Genomic DNA, 18,155 nt, shown 5'->3' on the forward strand with positions numbered 1-18,155 from the left:
AGTGAAGTTGACCTTTGAACTTTTGGATATAAAATGTCATCACTTCATCATTTTATCCTATTAGACATTTGTGTGAAATGTTGTCATAATTAGCGTATGAATTCTTGAGTTATGTGCAAAAACATCTTTTGTGAGGTCACAGTGACCTTGACCTTGACCTTTGACCTTTGACCACCAAATTCTAATCAGTTCATCCTTGAGTCCAAGTGGACGTTTGTGCCAAATTTGAAGAAATTCCCTCCAGGCGTTCCTGAGATATCGTGTTCATGAGGCATAAAAATAAATAATAATAAAAATCCATCTACCTCGACCTCTTCCTCCGTGAAGAGCTCCTGGATCTGGACCTCTTCTTGTGACTCCTAGACGGCGACTTGGACTTCTTCTTCCTCTTTAAAGAGGACTTCCCGTCTTTCTTCTTCTGTGGAGACTTAGACGCCGTTCTCCTCTTCTTTGTTGGTGATTTGGCCTTGGCGGCAGAAGTGGAGTCGGGGTCCTCTGGGGCTCGGGCCTGAGGGCAGCTGGTCTCAGCGGTCTGGTCGGCTTCTACGGACGTGGACCGGGTCAGGGAGGACTGGGATGCGGCGGAACCTGCAGCTGGTTTAGCGACAGACCAGGAAAGACGCACTTATTTAAAAAGCAAATATTTCACTGAGGTATATCACAGTAAACTATTCTATTTAATTCATCCCAACAGGTCCTACCTGGTCTCTCTGTCGTGTCCTCTGCCTTCTCCTCTTTTTCCTCTCCTGACTTGTCGTTCTGGTCAGTGTTCCGCAGCACCGCGCTGGCCTCTGTCAGGTCCTCTGCTTTGATGTCACTGGAGGCCAGCTGAGGAGGCTGGAGGCCTGTAGAACAACCCTGGGAGCACTGTGTGGATTCATCCAACGTTCCCTTCTTCTCTGAGGAGCTGCCACAAACCAAGGAGTAGCGATAGTAGAAGGTTTCAACGGAGGTTTCAAACGGAGCATGCTCGTCAAAGTGGGGCTGTGATGATTACTTGACATAATCGATAAAATCAATTATGCAAATCCAACGTGGATTTTTGCAATTGACACATTATTGCATCGCATTATACCGATTTTTAGGCTGTACACATGACATTCACAGTGTCTTATTAATGGTCAATACAGCACAAAGGAAGCAGTGAGTGGTACTGCTGCTTGAAATGTCTAGCTGACTGACATGCAGCAGAAAGACACGTTTTTTCTTATTGGAGATGGGTGAAAATTAGGGCTGGGCGGTATGGCTGAAATCAATATCATGATAATCATAAGGATTTTTCTCGATATCAATATATATCACGATATGGTTCACGTATGCAAAATCACGTTAAATAATCAAATTAATGTTCATCTCATTGAACTGAATGGTGATGTTAGGTGTGATGTCAAACAAAACAGAAATATTCAAATAATATTCCTACCATACCTCATTTTATGAGAGTTTTTAAGTAAAATTTGCTTGATATCATCAATTTAGACAGCAGAAATGTGTGTCACGATATCAAAATATCTTCATATCATCACGATATGATTCCACTGAAAGATGATAAACGATAATATTGAATTATCGCCCAGCCCTAGTGAAAATACACCAAAACCCGCAACACATTTATAAACATTTAAACCCCAAGTTTCAAAACCAAGTTTGGAAATATTTCAAATCAAAACTCAACAATATAGTAGAGTGTGTAACGTCATGGATGTTGAGATTTGAAATGTTTTATTTCTCCCTCACTGTTTCTATTGATTCTAAGATAATGTAGAACATATGAACATATGTATATACATACCACCAAACAGAAACACATTAGACCACACACTCCTGTTTGATTAGATTTAGTCCCAGGGACCCATATGGGAAGATTTTAGTTGTTGGTGATTTAGTATTGAATTGTAGAATTGTCTTTTATATAATGATTTACTGAGTTTGCTTGCCTTTTAATTCTTGTTTTATGTTCTTTGCTATATTTAATCTTCTTATTACTTTCATGTTTTTGATTTTTACAGTGTGTTTTTGTGGTCTGGTGTAAAGTGTGTTGTGCACTGAGAAAAGTGCTACACAAATAATGTTTTTATCATTTGCAGTTTTATTGCCAATACCATATTTCATCGCATTACCTTGAGGAGCTGATGTCGTCTAGGAAGGGAAGTGGCTTCCATCCTCCCGCAGAGGCAGCAGGAGAAGTGGAGGAGTCGGAGGGAGGGTGGAGGAGGGGGGGAGCTGTGGAGGTGGTGAGCTGCTCCAAAGCAGACTGGGAAACGGCAGGAAAAAAAAAATCATTTTAAACCCATTTTAGTCAGGCTGGAAAACAATAGAAACAATTAAAAAACTAATGGCATTATGGTTTAATGAGGGGATGAATGCATCAGGTAGTCATTCAATGAAATTCAAATGAGAAGAGAAGAGAAGAGAAGAGAAGAGAAGAGAAGAGAAGAGAAGAGAAGAGAAGAGAAGAGAAGAGAAGAGAAACAAAGAGAAGACAAGAATTGAGTAGAGCAGAGCAGAGCAGAGAAGAGAAACAGAGAAGAGTACAGCAGAGCAGAGAAATGAAGAGAAACAAAGAATAGAAGAGAAACAAAGAGAAGAGAAGAGAAGAGAAGAGAAGAGAAGAGAAGAGAAGAGAAGAGAAGAGAAGAGAAGAGAAGAGAAGAGAAGAGAAGAGAAGAGAAGAAGAAAAACTGTAAATTGCAGATGCAGAAATTGAAAGAGAACATTCTTACACTGGATATAATTTGAAGTCTACTGTGTGTGATTAAAACCTATACTGACCATACAACCTTTGTAAACTAGCCTATAACTTTTTAAAATGCAATCTTTAAATCGGAAAATGCAAAGGTACAAACAAGGGACCACAAAACGAGGGATCCAGGAAGTGTTAGGTGTGTCATCTCTCATCACACACACACACACACACACGCACACACACACACACCTCATGCACACACACCGACACCTCAAATGACAATCATTAGGAGGAGATACACAGTGTACATTAGTAGGAACAGGAGTAGCAAATGGTAAACATTAGAGAAAGGTGGAGGAGTAAAAAGGCCTACATTGGAAGGATGAGGAGGAGTAAATGGCCTACAGTAGAAGGAAGAGGAAGAGGAGGAGTAAATGGCCTACATTAGAAGGAGGAGGAGGAAGAGGAGCGCTGTCCTTGTTGGACCTGGGAGATCTGGAGTGAGTTCTCCTGGACTTCCAGCCTGAGCGCGACCTGAGGAAGCCAATAAAAACTATTATTGTAAACTTCAGAGTTTAATTCTGAATGTGTTTCATCCACTGTGGAGTTTGTCAGCCTACAGACCAGCAGCCTGTTGCACCAGCTGAACATGTGTTGGACCATAAGATAGGCTGTAAAGTCTCCACTAAAGGTTACTTTTAAAACAGTTTGACACTAAACTGTGTCTAGTACAGCATGAAAGGGATCAGTGACCAAAACCACTGTGGCAGACAGACAGTTACACCCTCTGTGGCCAATAACATGAAGTCAAACATTAGTTTGCCACAGCTTTGCTGCGCATAAATTAATATCTGTCAAGCAATATGCTTACAAACAACCTGTTGCTAGTAACTTCAGAATATGAATTCATATTGGAGACGTGATTAGGACAGTTTTATTACATTTTATATGTGACTATCTAATTTTGCATGTGACCATGTAATATATCCACATTGCATACAATTAGGGCTGGGCGATACGGTTGAAATCAATATCATGATAATCATAAGGATTTTTCTCGATATCAATATATATCACGGTATGGTTCATGTATGCAAAATCACGTTAAATACGTTAATTAATGTTCATCTCATTGAACCGAATGGTAATGTTAGGTGTGATGTTAAACAAAACAGAAATATTCAAATAATATTCCTACCATACCTCATTTTATGAGAGTTTTTAAGTCAAATTTGCTTGTCATCATCAATTCAGACAGCAGAAATGTGTGTCACGATATTAAAATATCTTCATATCATCACGATATGATTCTACTGAAAGACGATAAACGATAATATTGAATTATCGCTCAGCCCTCAGTCATTTCGGCTCACAGTTATTACCAAGTACACCAATTACTTTTTCTAAACTGTCGATTTTACAAGGACCAAAATCTGTGCTATGATTTTACTTTAATTCTCTTTTAATTATTAAAATAGACTAATAATCAAGGATTTTCTTTGTGCTACTGAATATTTCAGCTTGCTAGCACCATTGCTACAACCAAGAAAATGGGTATATAGCCTTGATTATTCTATTACACACTACATGTTGCCTCTAACAGATTACATATGCTCTGACATATATGTGAAAACTAATTTATGAACCTGGATTCAATGAACCAATGAACCAATAACTTGTTTTTGCACACGTTTTCTCTTTATTAGAACTGATTGTTGATATGTTTGTTTGATTTTACAGCTAATACTAAGGATAGTATGCTGCAGATATAATTAATCTTAGCATTTGTGTGCAAGAGTCAATCAATCGGATCAATGGATTACAGTCGATACCTGGACCGGGACTTGCGGCGGCGCGATCTGGATCGGGAGCGAGTCCTGGACCTCTGGTGGCGGTGTCTGGAGCGAGAGCGGTGACTCCTCTTCGCTGAGCGGGAACGTGAGCGAGAACGGGAACGTAAACGCGACCGGGACCGGGACCGGGACCGGGAGCGGGAGCGATGCCTCCTCCTGCCATCTCTTTCCCCATCCCCTCCTCCCTTATTGGAGCTGTCCTGTTAGGGAGCAATGAAGCGTGAGTGTTAGAATGTTAGAATGGGAAAAAATCCCACTATCCAGATAGGCCAAACTGCTAGAGATGTATCCAAGTATTGACTCACATTTAAATGAAATATTTCTGTATTTCATTTTCAGTAAATTCACAAGAATTTCTAAAATCATTTTGTTATTATGGGATATTTTGTGTATATCCATAATTGATTTCGATTTTCAGGCTGAAACACAACAAAGTCAAACGAGTTGATGACTTTCTGAAGGCGCTGTATACTTTATATATACTTTATTAAGCCAGTTAGTTTTGAAGTGCTGTCTTTTTCTATCTTTCTGGGTTGTTTTTTTTTTTACCTGTTTTGGGATGATGTCAGGTAGGTCCTCCCGTCGCCTTGACGATGAGCTGTTACCACATTTACCGTCCTTCTGCTTCGACTCCGGCTCGGAGTCGGGGTCCGACGAGCTCTTCTCTCCATCTTTCCTCCTCTTCTTCTTCTTCCTCTTTCCTGCCGAGTGCCGCTTGTGGCGTCTGGATTTTCCCTCGTTGTCCTTACCTGGACAAACAGTTTCATTTTATATAGCCCACTCTGTTACTCACTCTGATTTTGCATTCCTATGCATGTCTGCTGCAGTCAATATTGCTTATCTCTACATAGGGGTGGCGGTAGCCTAGAGGTTAGGTAGTGGGCTTGTAGTTGGGAAATTTCCCGTGGCTGACTGGGTACTGGGTAGCATCCAGTGTGAAGCATGTGTTTGCACCACAAACTATACATACCAGTCAAAGTAAGTCCATTCATTCTCGATCACCTAAGAAATGTTAGCTGATGTAAATCACAGTCACGTCGCTGGCTGGTTTCTCGGTGTAGAAAACTTGGTTGTAGGGCTGCAACTAACGATTATTTTCATTGTCGATTAGGGTTGCAAAGGGGTGGAAAATTTCCGGTAAATTTCCGGAAAGTTTCCGGTAAATTTCCATGGGAAGTTAAGCTGGGGAATTTTGGAAATATTCCAAATTGGAAACTTTCCATGGGAATTATGGGAATTTATGGGAATTTATGGGAATTAATGGGAATTTATGGGAATTGAGGGTAATTTAATGGAAAGGTATCATATCCAAGCATAAATATTTGTTTTGTTATAAGCAGACATCCATCCAAAATAATACAATTAAAACAGATTTATTTGTAAGTAGAACTTTATCAAGTGTTAAATATTTTATTGAACAATCAATTCTTTCATTGAAGAACAAAAACATGAATGTTGAGTTAAATATTACTCATCCCCCCGACCCAACCCATTCAAAAATTAACAAAAATGCACAGGAATGCACAGTGCATGTAGGGGGCGTGGTCTCAATAGCCCTGCAGTAAGCAGTGTGCTATGTGTGCATGTGATTGAGGAATAGCATAGATATTCAACTGTACTTGCATGATATCTGGTTGTTTTAGTCAGGATTATGCTAAAATATGTTTTCCCCAACTATATTTAAGTTCCCTATTAAGAGCATACCTTCAATTTAGTAAATTCCTGGTTTATTCCCGTTTATTCCCATAAATTCCCGTTAATTCCCATAAATTCCCATTAATTCCCATGGAAAGTTTCCAACTTTGAAAATTCCCGGAATTTTGCAACCCTATTGTCGATTAATCTGTCGAATATTTTCTCGATTAATCGATTAGTTGTTTGGTCTATAAAATGTCAGAAAATGGTGGAAAATGTGGATCAGTGTTTCCCAAAGCCCAAGATGACGTCCTCAAATGTCTTGTTTTGTCCACAACCCAAAGATATTCAGTTTACTGTCATAGAGGAGGAAAGAAACCAGAAAATATTCACATTTAAGAAGCTGGAATAAGAGAATTTTGACTTATTTTTCTTTAAAAATTACTCAAACTGATTAATCGGTTATCAAAATAGTTGGCAATGAATTTAATAGTTGACAACTAATCGATTAATTGATTTATCGATGCAGCTCTACTTGGTTGCAGCTTAAATATTGGGCAACACTGCCCATCAGCAGCCAATCACATGCTGGAATTGATATACAGTCCCTTGCAAAACTATTCAGACCTGTTAAAATTTTGCAAATTTTGTTGTGCTATTACAGTATTTCAAAATGCATTTATTCAGGATTTTAGTCTGAGTTCAATGCAAAGCACTCTATCCTATCAATGTGAAAATACAAATGTATTTATAGAATATTCTATTGAGTTCAAATGCACATCCCTATTGGATCTATTGGACAGTTAGCAGACTTTTGTCCTGCCTGGTCAAAAATTTCAATAGCAGTCTATGGAGAGCACCTCCAACCATGATAATACTGCCAACTGGCATTGTGTAACATGACTCCATGGTCCAGATGGAAAAAATAACTATTCATCAGTGGAAAAGAGTCCAGGAGTCCAGCTTTAAGTCAATGATCTATAGACATACGCCTGTCTAACAAACATTCAAATGGGTTTAGCAATTTGAATAAAGACGTGACAGATAAAAACTATGTGAACGTTAATTATAAGCGAGTGTAACTCTGTGACAATATAATTCACATTTGTTATACAATAATAAAAAAAATCTTAAAATATATTTTTTTAAAATACCAAGAAAAATGACAAAAATATTGTTTATCAATATGAACATTGTAGACAATAAGCAAAACATGGCTACTTGAATGCTATTTCACACATGTTAAAGAATAACTAAACCCCAAACCCAGATCATGTGATAAGCCTGATATCTAATGGTAAAAAGCATGCTAATGAAATTGCCATCTGCTATTGGCTGATCTTTGGTGCCAGGTGAGGTCACCACCTGTTGTGGTCATTCCATGTACACTTCTTTAGTAATATAAAATACCACTGTCGAATTTCAAAATGTGCTTCTTTGAAGAACTAGTATTTTTCTAACTCTAGCCATTTGATTATTGTAGGCGCTTCTTATGACCGCAACTTAATTTCTTTTCTAAATTATTTGTTATGAAGAATAGCTGTTAATGTGTTCAAAATATGCTGCATTGTTCTTTCATTTCAACTAAAGCAGTCTACAATAAAATGTGACTTCTCATTTAAATGTGGTGTTAAAAGAATGAGTGTATGGTGTGTTCATAGCTTGCAGTAACATTAAATTTTAACTTTTGGGGTTAGAATAATTTAAAAGAAATGCTTTAAAGTGACCCGGCTACATGTTTTTTGCTGTATCTTGTAGATTTGTGTTGGTTTTGTTTTACATACAGTCAGCTAACATTGCTCAGATCCTTTCAATGAAGTACAACATGTTCATCCATTTTCAGGTCAGTCCAAAAAAATTCTACCATTCTACCTGTTCTACCTTTTTTTTGCTTGATAACGAGGCCTGTTATGACATATCTTTATTACAGGTTATTTTACCTTGGTTAATGTCAGTTACCATGACAAGGACATTCAGAACAATGTCAACTTTGCATTGGATGTGACATCATTCATGTCAGATGTCATGTATTGGTAATGACAGTGTTATGTCAGCACAGCCCATTCAAATAAAGTGTCAAATAAAGAGCGAATATATCAAAAAAGAGAAAAGCTGTAGAGAGGCGGAGAGAACAGAAGGCTTACCTTGCTCCTTGTTCTCCTCTGTTGGTGTTCCTCGCCTATAAAACAAAAATAATACCAGAGTTAGACACATTTCTTTTCTTTTTTTTAAGATTATTTTTGGCATTTCTGCTTTATTTACACCTATAACAGGTATAACAAACGTTAAAGCATATTACGCACAATTTCACTTTTTTAAAATATTTTGAAATTACCACCCTATCACCGTGACGCATGATTATTTGATTTGATTCTAATGTGTATATAATGTGTGTATAATATATGTAATGTGTAATAACTCATGTATATAATGTAACCTGTTACACCAACAACTCCATATTTATTTCAGCATCTTTGCACTCTGCACCATTGCACTATTGTCCTAGTGTTGTTTACATACTTTTAGTACAAACTGTACATAATGTTTAGGGTTCTGTTCATCTTGTTGTCCTTGCTTTCAGCTGTATATTTATCCTGTGTAAGTACATTGAGAGCAACGATGTATGTGTACATACTTGGCCAATAAAGCTGATTCTGATTCTGATTCTGATTCTGATTATTCAATGCACAAACAGCAACTACATGTCGGGCAACTCAGAGCTCAAAGAAGAGTCTCCAACCATGAATTGTGGGTTCAAAAAGGGCCGTTCACATGGATTTTTCCTATTTGGAAGTAGGAAGTTTCCATGTTCCCAGTTGTCTTGAACGTAGCATTACTCACATAGATGTAGCTACCTAAAACTGTCTTTCTTCAAAATAATGTAGTGTGCATTCCAGAGGGAGGGGGAATATTCGCTTAACTAGTTTATTCATAGCAACAGGAAAGCAGTGGTGGAAGAAGTACTCTGATCCTTTACTTAAGTAAAAGTACCAATACAGCAATGTAAAAATACTCCATTACAAGTAAAAGTCCTGCATGAAAAATCCTCCTTAAGTAAAAGTACATAAGTATTAGCAGCAAAATGTAGTTAAAGTATTAAAGTAAAAGTAGTGGTTTGGTCCCTCTGACTGATATTTTATTATATATGACATCATTAGATTATTAATACTGAAGCATCAGTGTGTAAGCAGCATGTTACTGTTGTAGCTGCTGGAGGTGGAGCTAGTTTGAACTACTTTATATACAGTTAGCTAGTTTAGTCCAGTGGTTCCCAACCTAAGGGTCGGGCCCCTCCAAAGGGTCCCCAGATAAATCTGAGGGGTCGTGAGATGATTAATGGGAGAGGAAAGAAGAAAAAACAAAGTTCTGATACACAAATCTGTTTTCAGTTTTTGGACTTTTTCTCTAATCTTTGATTTTTGCTGAAATATTGGATCATTTGAACATTTATTGAAATGAAACCATGTGAGGTTTAGAGGGAAAAATCCTTCTTTGGTGGAGCTGTTAACAACTCATAGACATCTGAAATGTGACCCGACTACACACTGCTTTTTGTAAGACGTCAAAAGCCAAAAAGGTTGGAAACCACTGGTTTCATCTTTAACAATGTGTTGTATTTTAAAAGCTTGTTATATTATCCGTTGTGTCAAATCTCCATCTGAAAAGTAACTAAAGCTGTGAAATAAATGTAGTGGAGTAGAAAGTACAATATTTCCCTCTGAAATGTAGTGGAGTGGAAGTATAAAGTAGCATCAAATGGAAATACTCAAGTCAAGTACAAGTATCTCAAACTTGTACTTAAGTACAGTACTTGCGTAAATGTACTTAGTTACTTTCCATCACTGCAGGAAAGTCATTCATAAGGCTTCACCTGAACTGATGCTTGGCGCCTCCTTCCGACTCCGCCCCGGACTCCGAGCTGCTCCCCTTCTCCTCCTTCCCTCGCTTCCTCTTCTTCTTCTTGCTTTTGTGCTTCTTGTGCTTCTTGTGTTTCTTTTGCGAGCCGTTGCCGCCGCCGCCGTCGTCCCGTTTGTCTCGCTCCGGGTCGGCTTCCCGCGCCTCGCCCCCGCCGCCGCCGCCGCCGCGACCCGCCGGCTCGACGGGACTGCCGGAGAAAGAAGAAAGAAAGAAAGAGAGGCAGAATGAGAGGAGACGGATTAACACCCAGTTGCATGTTATTCTAACTGGGCAACACAGGTCAGACTATATTTGTGACACTAACCACTAGATAGAAAGCCAGAGTCATCCATGATTGAAAACCTGGTGCTGCTTCATAGAGGATGAATGGGACAATTACCCTGGAGCTACTCAATGAGAGCTCCTATAGCAAAATTAGCTTTATTAACAGAGGTGGGATGTAACAAAGTAAAAATACTTCATTACTGTACTTAAGTAAGATTTTCAAGTATCTGCACTTTACTCAAGTTTTTCTTTCACTGAAGACTTTTTACTTTTACTCACTACATTTCAAAAGAAAAATCTGTACTTTCTAGTCACTGCATTTTCAAAACAGACTCGTTACTCTCGGGAAACCATCAACTGATTTCCTAAAAAAAAAATTGACTTTCAGCATCAGACGGCTTCCATCCCGGAAGCAGCTGATCAAGAGCCAGATGTGATTGGCTGCTTGTTCAGCAAAGCGACACCACAAATTAGGGAAAGGGAGAGAGAGAGAGAGAGAGAAGCAACACGAAGGAGAGAGAAGCAACAAGAGAGAGAGAATTAACGTTTGTGATCGGAGCTGCAGACTCTTTCTCATCTGGGATTCAGAGGAACGCTCAACAGAAAACCAGTTTAGAACATTAGAAATTACTTTTTTAGAGAACGACTTCTACTTTTATACTTTAAGTAAATTTAAGTCCACATACTTTTATACTTTGACTTGAGTAAAGGATTTGAAACGGTACTTCAACTTCTACTAGAGTATATTTTTAAATGAGTATTTGCACTTTTACTTGAGTAGGGAATTTGTGTACTTCTACTTCTTCTGTTTATTATATAATAATGCGCAGTGGTGGAAGAAGTACTCTGATACTTTACTTAAGTAAAAGTACCAATACAGCAATGTAAAAATACTCCATTACAAGTGAAAGTCCTGCATGAAAAATCCTACTTAAGTAAAAGTACATAAGTATTAGCAGCAAAATGTAGTTAAAGTATTAAAGTAAAAGTAGTGGTTTGGTCCCTCTGACTGATATTTTATTATATATGACATCATTAGATTATTAATACTGAAGCATCAGTGTGTAAGCAGCATGTTACTGTTGTAGCTGCTGGAGGTGGAGCTAGTTTGAACTACTTTATATACAGTTAGCTAGTTTAGTCCAGTGGTTCCCAACCTAGGGGTCGGGCCCCTCCAAAGGGTCACCGGATAAATCCGAGGGGTTGTGAGATGATTAATGGGAGAGGAAAGAAGAAAAAACAAAGTTCTGATACACAAATCTGTTTTCAGTTTTTGGACTTTTTCTCTAATCTTTGATTTTTGCTGAAATATTAGATAATTTGAACATGTATTGAAATGAAACCATGTGAGGTTTAGAGGGAAAAATCACTACTTGGTGGAGCTGTTAACAACTCATAGACATCTGAAATGTGACCCGACTACACACTGCTTTTTGTAAGACGTCAAAAGCCAAAAAGGTTGGAAACCACTGGTTTCATCTTTAACAATGTGTTGTATTTTAAAAGCTTGTTATATTATCCATTGGGTCAAATCTCCATCTGAAAAGTAACTAAAGCTGTCAAATAAATGTAACTTTTAAGTGTAGCAGCCAAATAACCACCAAAGCACGCGACTGTCCATAGCATTGAGGTTCTACAGTTATACAAGTGGGAATAAAACCATTAAACCCATTACTAGCGGCTAGGCTATATCATTTCTTCATTATTTAACGTACAAATAGCGCCAAATTTACCGTGGACGAACCACTTCCAACAAGGGCAAAATGTACTCACTACTAGCAGTACTAACGTCAATGTTAATAGCCTTTCTTTACCAGACATTAACATCATTTAGCTAGTATGGTAGACCGGTGCAGAGCGGCTAGCGGCCACTACAGCTGCAAAAAATAATACGTTTCTCAAGATTTTTTCATCAGCTGTGTTGAACTATCACAAGATGAACTATATGACATTGCATTCACGCACCCATTATCTTCATGTTGGTCCTCAATTTCTCTAATTTTATTTAAAATGAAATCTTGGAAAATTTGCTCTATGTTGGCTGCCATGTTTGTGTCCGAGTATGTACGTGCAGGTCCGGGTAGGAACTAATTCCTCTGCGAGTGGGTTCCGGCCGTGGGCTATTGGCAAACAACAGATATCAAGTTCTGTATATCAAACGTTCTGCCTGCAACCGTAAACACCAAATAAAATGTCTACAAAAAAATCCAATCTAATTTGACTATGATTAGTGCATTTTTGCTGGTGGTTAATACCATACTGAAATTATCCTTATTTATTCATAGCCTACTTAAAAGGATTGAATGACCTCTAAAATATTTTCATTCATCTATGTATTTTATTCATCTAGGTGTCCTGAAAACGACTTTACGAACGAGATGTTGTCTCTCGGACCCAAATCTGAGAATATTTTTATTGTCAGATATGATTTTGTCCCGAATCCCATGACTATCTGTATTGTAGGTAGAGAGATAACAGTGAAACTATGATCAGAACAGTCATTCTTCTACATTCTCTAATTGCGTTAACTTCTTATAAATGAAATAATGGTGAAGTTTAACGATTCATCAATTTGCTGGGGACCCCCTGGAACTCCCTCAGGGACCCCTGGTGGTCCCCGGACCCCACGTTGAGAACCACTGCTATACAGTGTTAACAGAAAATATGGGGCTTGGACTTGAAACAAGGCAAAAAGCAAACAAAACAGCTGCCCCAGCTGCAATGAAACATGCGTCCTCTTCATTATAATATACATTTGCCAGACAAATTTATATTTGCATATCAGGGAGCCTCAGAATGATATTACTCAACATACACCTTCACCTTAAAATACCTTAGATTGACTGTCTGTTTGATTTGCAAGTCCAGCTTCCATTCTAAGGCTCCCTGATATGCAAATATACATTTGCCAGACAATTTTTTAATCTGTAGAGCTCAAAATTGGCTATGCCACCCCTGGTGTTATGGCCATGACCATCTCTTACAAATGGAAAATAATTCCTCAGGTCGGAGCATAGTTGTAGATGATTCTGTAAACCATGTTTAACCCACTAGGAAGCAATTACTTTATTTTCTTTGATTAATATTTTCTTTTATTAAAAGGTAAAGCAAGTAAATAATCTGCCACAAATGCCTTTTACCAAATTTGAGTCCCTTATTGGTCAGGAATGGTCAATGCCATAGCAATAATGGTATAATTAATTAATAGCCTGTAATAATTAATTAATCTAGAATTTCTGCTGCTGGAAACTGGAAATTTTAACCTGGCCATGAATGAATTGAAAGACAAGGCAAAAAGGGCTTTTATATGCAATTAAAAATCAAGTTAGAAAATAATAGAACCAATTGCCCTATATGTTAAGTGTGGGGTCCCATAACCCTACACATAGTAAATTGTTAAAATATTCTAAAAGTCCAAAGAAAAATTCCCAACCATACTTGCAGAGCAGAATTATGCCAATTTCCCCTTCTGATTAGCATCCAGGAAAGAAATTCTATAATCTATAATCTATAATCTACAATATATAATTCTATAAACCCTTCTGATTAGCAACCCGGAAGAAAATTCTATAATCACTTGAAATCAATTAAAAGCCCACTCCTACCATCACAAAGCCTTGTTACACCAAGAGTAAAATGCTGACAGGGGCCCCCTCAGTCGGCTTATCCTGAAACCCAGCTCAGACCAATTCCACTGCACTTCAGGACCCCCAGACAATCTGGACCAACCAAAAAGAAACCTAAACATCGCACAAAAAGTTCGGAACTTTGGGTTTGGTAGATTATTTCTCTGTTGTAACAATGCTTCTTGGCAATACATTTTATACCGTTGGAAAGCCTGTTTATTTCCCTTTTAAATGGTGCCTCATTTGTAAGGAACATGCATTGTGGGATGAGCAGCACAGCTGAGTAGGTGGGTTGCGCTCATGTAAAATTTGCCAAATCTTCTCTGCCAATGCCAAACAGCTTATTCTGCTGTTGCTATTGACTCTTGTTTGGTGTTGTTTGGTGGATTGGATGATTGAAGTCTATCAGTAACAAGGAAGAAACAAGACATATTGGCAATTTTACAATTTATTCATTTAACAAACAGTCAGGAGCCTCAGTAGCGTGTGGAAGAACCATACACAGCCACAACAGCCTGGCACCTCCTCCTCATGCTGGTCACCAGCCTGGTCACACACTGCTGTGGGATGGCATTCCACTCCTCAACCAGGATTTGTCGCAAGTCAGCCAACGTGGTTGTGTCGGTCACTCTAGCACGAACAGCACGCCCAAGCTGATCCCATAAGTGTTCAATTGGGTTGAGGTCAGGACTGTTGGCAGGCCATTCCATTCTCTCTACTCCCAAATTCTGGAGGTAGTCTCTGATAAGCCCCGCTCTGTGGGGGCGAGCGTTGTCATTTTGGAGGATGGAGTTCGGTCCCAGACTGTGGAGATATGGGATCGCCACCGGTTGCAGAATCTCATCTCGATATCTCTCTGCATTGAGATCGCCTCCAATGATGACAAGCCTTGTTTTTCCAGTGATGGAGATGCCGCCCCACACCATCACACTGCCTCCACCAAAAGGTGTTACTCTATCGGTGCAGCAATCAGCATAGCGTTCTCCCCGTCTTCTCCACACTTTGACCCTACGATCCAACTTCCGTAGGCAGAATCTGGACTCATCGCTGAACATAACGTTCCTCCACATGTTCAGGTTCCAGTGCAGGTGCCGATCAGGTACCTGATTGTCAGCACCTGGGGGTACCGGAAGCTCAAAACAAGAGTCAATAGCAACAGCAGAATAAGCTGTTTGGCATTGGCAGAGAAGATTTGGCAAATTTTTCATGAGCGCAACCCACATACTCAGCTGTGCTGCTCATCCCACAAATGCATGTTCCTTACAAATGAGGCACCATTTAAAAGGGAAATAAACAGGCTTTCCAACGGTATAAAATGTATTGCCAAGAAGCATTGTTACAACAGAGAAATAATCTACCAAACACAAAGTTCCGAACTTTTTGTTCGATGTTTACATATCCTATTGGAAAAATACAACAAAAACGGAATGCAAGTAAAATGGAATGTTATTTGGCACTAAATAGAGATTACACTGTGGCAGATTAGCTGGGAAGAATCCAAGATTGAGGAAGATATTGACTACATACTGACTCAGTGACTACAACCTTTCTATAAAAAAGGCTATTACAGCCAATCTTGCTGAAGTGAACCTTAAGTTGGGCTATCTGTAATTGTCCCCCACCAAAGGGGGGACTATGGATCGGTCTCCGTCCATTAGTTTGTTCGTTCGTTAGTTAGTCACACTGTAACGTTGACTTTGTGGCGCTAGGGGGCGGCATTGACAATGAATGGGGACTCAGTGGTAAAGCAACACAGTTAAAGTTATCATAGGTAACATAATAGTCTACACACGCTACACACTTGGAGACATCAGACTGGGTTGATGTGTTGAAGTGAGAGTCAATGGAGAATTTTTGGGCAAACCTCTAACCACAAGACACTGTAGTTATTGTACAGTTGTTGGACTGTTGTACTGTTATTGCACTCATCACTGCACTACCACTGTGCCGTCAGTGTTGACTACTTATATCATATTACCACTTACCTACTGTGCAATACCATATATCACTTATCATTTAGCATTTATATTATTCATAACACTCACGCTGCTGGTGTTGTATGTTATATTGTATCTTGTATTATAAATTGTATTGTAGTGTACATTGTGTACTGTATGGATTGTATTTATTGCGTATTGTAGTTCTTATATTTTGTACTGTATTGCGTAAAAACAGGACAATTACAGTTACTACATTTCAAGATATAACTTGTAAGCCTAATTCTGAGGAGTAGGCAACAGAAATATATGGTCAATCTGTCTTTTCATTGTCCCATACCAATATGCTTATACAATTTCACTCATATTTAAAGTACACTCACCAATCACTGACTGACCCAAGGGTGGAACTACATCACTGGTGGGGGACAACATGTTTACTATTTGCTTGTTTATTTTTCAAGAGGATAGGTGAAGCACAATACCACAATGAATTGGCATAGTTGAAGTGGCACTGCACAGAGGAAGAAGCCAAAAGATTTGCTTTTCTGGCCAAGAATTTGGCACAAGAGTTAACCTTGCTCAAGACCTTCTGTGCCATAGCCTCACCGCTTAACTGGCCATCCAATAAGCAGCGTAAATAGAGGAGTTCCATTTAATTCTACCTTGATATGCCCAACTTTGCTAAGTTTTACTTTTGACCCGAAAAGTATGGTTTCAGTCTTTCCTCCAGGCTTAATATGTTTGCCAGGACTTGCTTGTCTTTGTGTGAAACAAGCACCGCTGAATCATCTGCATAGAGAAAGACCTGGCAGGATGAATACGCAGATCTTAAGTCATTGATGTACAGCAGGAACAATAGGGGTCCTAACACACTGCCCAGTGGAACACCACATGTAATTGCCTTAGGACATGAAAGTGTACCGCTTATTTCCATTACCTGTTCCATTACCTCTACCAGTCAAATAGGAACTGATCCAGTTAAGTGCATTGTTATCAAGCCCAATGACCTTCAATTTATAGAGTCAGTGACCATGGTTGACTGTGTCAAAGGCAGTGGTGGAAAGTAACTAAGTACATTTACGCAAGTACTGTACTTAAGTAAAGGATCAGAGTACTTCTTCCACCACTGGTCAAAGGCCCTTTCTAGGTCCAATAACACCATTCCACACAGTCTGCCACCTCCAGCATAGGTGTGACATTTTGGTGGCAGAGGTGGTATGGCAAGCTGCAAAGGTTTTTCAAAAAGATCACATGCGGGCAGGTATGGTAGAAGAGGACTTAATAAGCTTTGATTAATATGGGGCCAGGCCTAGTAGGATTAAGCAGAAATCACAACCTGCAGATGTCTGAGACATATCGAGTTCCAGTTCCGGTCAACACAAATTCCCTTGGTGAATCTCCTAGAGTGACCTACAATAGAGTCAAAGGCCTGAGCAGTGGCCCAAGGAAGAAACTGCTGAGGTAATCATTCTTAAACAATTGCTTTGCATGCTCAAAGAACATAAGCCAGAGGATGGGTTCATAGCAGCTAAATTGGCAGGCCAGTACCTGAATGCCCACAAGGGAAAGAAACAGCGACAGAAACAGAATCCTAAAGAATTTGCTCAAAGGGTAAGGGATGCAGCTGATCATCCACCATACAAATGAGCTGATCACAAGGAAGGTGGTCAAAGTGCAGTACTTTTGGGTCAGCAAAAGGATCCTCTGAGCGGAGTTCTGCATCTAACCATTTGATTTGTTTTCACTGTCAGCAGCCAGGTCATCGGGCTGTCCCTTGAAAGGGCCCAAGCTTTCCCGTTTCTGCTATGTACCTCACAGGGAGCTTTGTGTCCCTGGTTATCTGTGGAACTGTGATGAATCAGGCCTCCAGGACAACTTTTCTTCAGCTCATGTAGTCGGGGCAGTGGGGAAACCCTGTTATGAAATAACACCAGGGAAGAAGGGGAACACAATGAACGTGCTGGCAGCCTTCTGCCAGTTGTGCAACAGTATTAACACTTTGACTGAGGGCTTTGCTAGTATAGTGTTACTGCGTTTTAAAAACAAATGTAGATAAATGTTCGGTATGTTTATCTAGATATCACAACTTGATACTAGATAATTGTGTCAGGTTAAGTGGGTTGTAGGAAATGCTTATTGTATCTTGTAGTATTGTGAGTTCTGTGTACTGAATTATATTTATTCAAACTGTCTGTTTAAATGTGTCTGAGTACTTAACATTGTTTGCTGTGAG

At 39.2% G+C, this 18,155-nt stretch overlaps 1 protein-coding gene across 1 annotated transcript in view; it reads right to left on the bottom strand.

Moving 5' to 3' along the window:
- Positions 1 to 12,404, bottom strand: part of LOC139651404 (protein SON-like) — a 33,600-nt gene extending 21,196 nt beyond the window's left edge. The window contains exons 1-9 of the mRNA XM_071528302.1: positions 12,322 to 12,404; positions 10,046 to 10,279; positions 8,319 to 8,353; positions 5,089 to 5,288; positions 4,519 to 4,739; positions 3,130 to 3,220; positions 2,121 to 2,254; positions 702 to 907; positions 306 to 594 (exon numbers count right to left, since the gene is read on the bottom strand). Coding sequence (XP_071384403.1) covers positions 306 to 594; positions 702 to 907; positions 2,121 to 2,254; positions 3,130 to 3,220; positions 4,519 to 4,739; positions 5,089 to 5,288; positions 8,319 to 8,353; positions 10,046 to 10,279; positions 12,322 to 12,404 — 1,493 coding nt within the window. The remainder of the gene's footprint in view (positions 1 to 305; positions 595 to 701; positions 908 to 2,120; positions 2,255 to 3,129; positions 3,221 to 4,518; positions 4,740 to 5,088; positions 5,289 to 8,318; positions 8,354 to 10,045; positions 10,280 to 12,321) is intronic.
- Positions 12,405 to 18,155: the final 5,751 nt, after the last annotated feature.

Source organism: Centroberyx affinis, unplaced genomic scaffold (genome assembly GCF_046629955.1).
Source record: "Centroberyx affinis isolate AG114_WGS23_722 - 3 ecotype Tasmania unplaced genomic scaffold, CSIRO-AGI_Caff_v1 ptg001654l_1, whole genome shotgun sequence".
NCBI lineage: Eukaryota > Metazoa > Chordata > Actinopteri > Beryciformes > Berycidae > Centroberyx > Centroberyx affinis.